Below are 6,000 nucleotides of genomic sequence, written 5' to 3'. Positions count from 1 at the left end.
GATGTTTCTCTCTCTCTCTCTCTTTTTCCCTTTCTCTCTCTCTCTCAAATCAATAAAAATATCATCGGGTGAGGATTTTTTTGTAAAAGAAACTTCTCAAGGTTAGACTTTAAGAAGAAGAAAAACTCACGAAGGCTTGAGACACAAAATGGAAAAGCAAAACAAAAAAGTAAACGATTACATTGTATAGTAATAATAATAAGTGTGGGGCTAACTTTTGTGGAGCTAAAAATCCAATTTGTGGGTTAAAAAAATCAAACAACAGAAATAACATAATAACATAGAGCAGAAGAAGAGTTATTAATGTTAAAATGCCTTAAGGTTCTTGTATTATTTAGGGGAGTAAAGACAATGATTAATTTTATGTAAGTCAAATATACATTAAAAATTTTAGAACAACCATTAAGCAATACAAATAATGTATAACTTCCAATTTAACAGAGTGAAAAATTGGAATGCAAAAAATACTCAACTCAGAAATTTAAGAATAGAAAAAGTATACATAAGAAAAATTAGGGAAATGATATGTTAGATAAAATAGATGTTAGAATAAGTCTTATATTTAAGAATAAATCTAACAAAAATGTAACAAGACCTTTATGTATTAAAGTATATAACTTTAGTGGAAAACATTAAAAATGGTTAAATAATGAAGAGATATATGATTCTCATGAACAAGAAGCCTTAATTCTATAAAGTTATTCACTTATCCCAAATTGATCAGTAGATACAATTCCAACAAACATCCCAATAAATATGCATGTGTGTAACTTGATAAGCTTATCCTATATAATAAAAGCCTAATAGGCTAAGTGTCCGACCATTTGTTCAACCGTTTGACCAGTCGCTATGATGTCCATTGACCACCAGGGAGAAGATGCTCCAACCAGTAAGTTAGCTTGCTGTTGGGGTCCAGCCGATTGGGACTGGACAAGATGTGCCGGACACTTCCTGGAGCCCTCCTGCAGTCCCTCCCTGGCCCCGATCGTGCACCGGTGGGGTACCTCAGCCTGGCCTGCGGGGATCAGGCCGAAACCGGCTCTCCATCATCCCCTGAGGGGTCCCAGATTGCAAGAGGGCGCAGGGCAGGCCGAAGGACCCCACCGTTGCAATAATCCATGCACCGGACCTCTAGTTCTAAAACATATAAAGAGCAGCAAATAGCTTTTAAAAATTTCCCAAACACTTTTGAAAAAACAAGAACACGGTAAGAGACACCAACAAGATCTCAAGATATATTTATAAAATTAGAGTAATTAAGAAGTTTGTATTGACATGAGAATAGAGAAGCAGGTAGATGGAACAGAGGAGAGAATCCAAAAACAGACCATGCAAATATTGATACCTGATATGACAGAGGTAACACTGCAGATTAATAGGGAGACAAGGGATATTCAGTAATGATTTTAAAAATTGGGTTTCCATATTAAAAAATGAAATAGATACCAAATCATAAAACACAAAAAATAATTCTGGATGATTTATAACTTGTTAAAACTTTGAAATAAGAATAAAGGGCAATGTATTTTCTTTTTAAGAGTTATTTCCACCTTTTTTTTTTTTGCAATGTATTTTTGATATCTGAGGGAGAATTTCTTAATCTAGATTCCAAAAGCACAAATTATTTAGTAAAAGGTTCATAAATTTGACTACATTAAAACTAAGACACTTTATCAAATGGTTACATAAAGACAAACCACAAGCTAGGGGAAAATATTTGCAACAATATAATCAACAAATGATTACTCTCAAGAATGCATAGATGACTCATTCAAATTATAAAAAGTCAAGCAACTCAATGGATAAAATGAGCAAACGCTTCAAATGTCTTTGTAGGCAAAAACACAATGAGCCAATAAACACATCAAAAGATGCTCAACCTCATTAATCATCAGAAAAATACAAATCAATCATTATAATGGGATACTTTTATGATCACAGTGGCCAAAAGAAAAAAAAAATTCTGACTACACCACAGTACCAAGTACTATGGCGTAGGGAAATGAGGACTCACCCACTGCTAGTGGGAGGTAAACTCCTATAACTACTTAAAGCAGTTCAGTATGATCTATAAAGTTGAAGGTATTTCCTACATCCTAGCAATTCTGTTTCTAGGATATACCGCAGAGAAACTCGTGCATATGTACACAAGGAGAAACTTATGAGAATGTTTATAGCTGTACCAATTGCTATGGGGAGGGGGCGGGGCGCAACATAAAGGTTCATCTCCAGGAAAATGGATAAATTGTAACAGATTTACTCAGTTAGATATTATATGCAGCTGTTCTACTAATATTTAATGACCAATAGTTATATTCCCGTACAGAGATAAATCGCACAAACATGATATTGCATGGAAAAGATAGGTTACAGAAGAATACCCACATGATTCCATTTACATAAAGATTCAGAAGCATATAAGACTACAGCAATTGGTCAAAAAAGCCTTCACTGTTACTGTATAATTTGTACTTTGTAATATCTGGTAGTTGCATGGTTCGTTAAGCTTCAGGATAACAGAAAATTAAGCATTAACTATGGTGCCAGGAAATAAAAATCTGTGAAATCAAAACCTTTAAAATCTACCTACAAAATCTTAGTAAAATATCCATGTAGCAAATTAGAAAGATCATCTGAAGGCTAAATTTAAAGTGCCGTCAGTAAATCAGACTTTATCCTAAATTCTGGTACTTCCTCGGGCCACGCAAGTATGACATACGGTCACCTACCCACATAACTTGCTGTAACACTTGTCCAAGTGCTTTTTGTCCGCTGCATGCCTAGACCACCAGTGTTCTGTCTGGACAGTGTCACTGGAGAAGCCTGGGCGACATGTTCAGGGCACAGATCTCGGCTCTGGTGTTTGGTGTTGGAGGGTTTGGAGCTCTCGTTGCTGCCACTGCATCCAATGAGTGGAAGGTAACCACCCGAGCATCATCCGTGATAACTGCCACTTGGGTTTACCAGGGTCTGTGGATGAACTGCGCAGGTAACGCGTTGGGTTCTTTCCATTGCCGGCCGCATTTTACTATCTTCCAAGTACAAGGTAAATAGAATAACTTTGTTTGGGGTTGAAGTACAATGTCACTTTTCTCTTCACTGTACTGAACTAGCTGTATACAGTCAGCTGTTAACTGTACAAACTGAGTGCTTCATTGAAGTGCCATGATTTGCCCAAGATGGATGGGGAATATGAATGTTAAATCATGTGTTGTATATGGCAAAGAAAAGTTAAGAATAACTCTCTGGATCTTTTAGAAATACCTAGTGCAAATGATAGACTCATAGGAAAGGGTGAAGTGACTGGCTTATTTTAAAAGCTAGTATCAATGGGTCTTGTGGAGGAATCATTCATATAATAAACCATCTTTATCCTATGCTTCCTCAGGCCACCTGGACATGAAATACATACATACATATGTATATGCACATATATATTCAATGTGATAGAAGCATATGACAAGATGAACAGTGTGGAGTGAGAAAAGAATTCTGTTTTCAGAGGGTTTTCCATGTTTAGTGATAAAATAGCAGAACAAGAAGAATTTAAAAGTAGCTAAGTGAAGGACAATGCCCATGAGCTTTTCCTTTTTGTTACTTGGTTTTATTTTTTAAATATGTAGGCAAGCTTTCATGGCTATGCATATTAGAAATTCTATTGCAAGTGTATGTATTTTAAAGAGGGAACTTAAAAAAAAAGCACTTTATATCTCAGGACACCTCCAGGGAAACAGTTATTTGCTTTTATGTCATTATAAGAACCACTATCTGCCTCTGTTTTCTGCCCATTTGATACCTTTACAAATCTGCCACAAGTTGTGGGTGTATTATTATGTTAAAAATTGTCCCTGATATTTTATAAAATATAGACTTTTCACAATCCAATGTCAAAACTGTACCTTGGCCCCAGTAAAGAAAATGAAATAAAATTTTAACTAGGAAGTTACTAAAGCATAATATTTATTGGGAATTTTGTGTCAAGTATTCAGGTCATTAGTCCACAGTATGTGCCACAGGATACAGAGAGAAGCTTAGTTAAAGCCAGGAGATTTCTAGTGACGGTCAATGAAAATGTTCGAGCTTGGACACCAGTTAGGCTGTCAAATCACATGGACTTTCCTAAGCACCCACTTTAGGAATCAATGATGTTTCTCTTGTCCCAATGTCTAAACTTACTTTGGGATATTTCACAATTGGTACAAGGGATAACTTTAAAAGGAGAAGAGTGTGTGGAGACACTGTTGTCATTCTGTAAACCTCCTGTGATGGTTCTTTCTCCATGGTCCCCTCGTGGCCCATTCCCACCCAGGCCAGTGGGTCAAACATATGTTATGTGGGTAAGTCTTTATCTTTGTTCCTTACTGGGTTCACCTTTTTAAAAGTAGGAAGGAAGGAAGGAAGGAAGGAAGGAAGGAAGGAAGGAAGGAAGGAAGGAAGGAAGGAAGGAAGGGTTTTGCCTTATTACCCTTCATTTTATATTGCCTAACAAAAACTAGGTACTGTGAAAAATAGACATTCAACCTTAGCTCCAAAGTGGGCTAAAGGACATGGTAGATTTCTGTATCACTTCAACAGCTACTTCCCCAAATACATTTTAGGAAACATGGAGTTAGAAATTTTGTTACTATGTAGTGGTCCACATAATCTTCCACTCTTAAAATTTTATCCCCCTAATTTTGCTTCTTGATAGTAAAAATAACGTATTCTATACCTGCTGTGTACCCTGCACGTAAGAGGTAAATCGAAAAATCTCATCCACTGACAAAGCTTTGATTAGAATATGCTACATTTTATTTGACATAATCTCGCCACTATCTTTACCCTGGATTGAAATCTTTATAAAAAGATAGTTACTACAGAAATCTTTTTTCAGCATCAGGAACACTGAATCGTATTTCCAAAGGAAATAGGAACTCACAAATTTGGATTTCCTGTTCACGGAGAATCATTGCTGACGGGGATGGTTGGTTGCGTTTCCTTTATTCCTATTCGAAAACATAGCAACGGGGGTGTTGGGAAAGCTTTTTATGCCAACAGGCTCTCAAACATCACAATGATTCCAAATTGAGAAAAGAACTCAGAAGCCAATGAGGAGTGCAAATGGTTATATCACATTATAAAAGAATGAATGATTTACTCCTCCTTTGTCAATTTGAGATGAATCTTCTTAAACTTAGGTCAGATTAAGCCTCCTCTAAACTGCTAGGTTTATGGGGTTTTGTGTGTGTGTGTGTGTTTTCTTTGGTGGGTACATAAATTCATTACCAGCTCCATATCTTCTTTTTGCTAACCCTCTTAGGTGCCCTGTTATAACCACAGTTTTTTTAGGGACTCATTTACGTTAATAGTGACTGCACCCTTTAAACTTTAAAGATTTGATGTAAGCCAGCAGCTCTTTGGACAAGGAGCATTTGCAGTAATTGCGAAAAAACACAGACCCCCTCCAACTGCAGTTCTGTGGAATCAATTTCAGGAAAGCACGGTAGGGAGACTTGAAATTCAGTCCTCATTGCAGCTGGGAAGCTTCTTTTTGGGGGGTGGGAAACTTTTTGAGTCAATTTCTAGAGCACTTCACTGTCTTTAGATGCAATATCCACTATAGGCTGTGTTAAAGAACAAAATTCAATTGAGGGAATTTGAAGATCTAATTGACTGTGTTGAGTAGTTCATGAATCAGGTAGCATCCCATCCAGCAAGTAAAGAGAAGCTCTGGGAAGTTGTACAATATAGCAAGTTTTTATAGGCAGAAACTGGGTGAGACAAAATAGTTATTAGCAAAAGAAAAGCACGGATTATTTCAGGCAAGGGTACCTTTTTCTGAGGTGGGATCTTGTCAGGGAGACTGCCTCAGTTTCTTGGGAGGGATAGAGAGGCTCCATGTGATAGATTACCTCATTGGTACTGACCACAGAATTCCAGACTGAACCATTAATATCGCATTCCTGGAGAAGGTTATGCAATTAGTTAGGTATTAAGTCTAGGTTTGGTGTCATGGGCTTT

At 36.9% G+C, this 6,000-nt stretch overlaps 1 protein-coding gene across 1 annotated transcript in view; it reads left to right on the top strand.

The window, feature by feature from the left end:
• Positions 1–2,606: 2,606 nt before the first annotated feature.
• Positions 2,607–6,000, top strand: part of CLDN10 (claudin 10) — a 118,405-nt gene continuing 115,011 nt past the window's right edge. Inside the window, exon 1 of the mRNA XM_080659131.1 lies at positions 2,607–3,046. Coding sequence (XP_080515257.1) covers positions 2,833–3,046 — 214 coding nt within the window. The 5' untranslated portion in view covers positions 2,607–2,832. The remainder of the gene's footprint in view (positions 3,047–6,000) is intronic.

Source organism: Plecotus auritus, assembly GCF_963455305.1.
Source record: "Plecotus auritus genome assembly, chromosome: 3".
Classification (NCBI taxonomy): Eukaryota; Metazoa; Chordata; class Mammalia; order Chiroptera; family Vespertilionidae; genus Plecotus; species Plecotus auritus.
The sequence above is the reverse complement of the archived record's forward strand: the minus strand, read 5'-3'. Positions and strand labels throughout refer to the sequence as shown.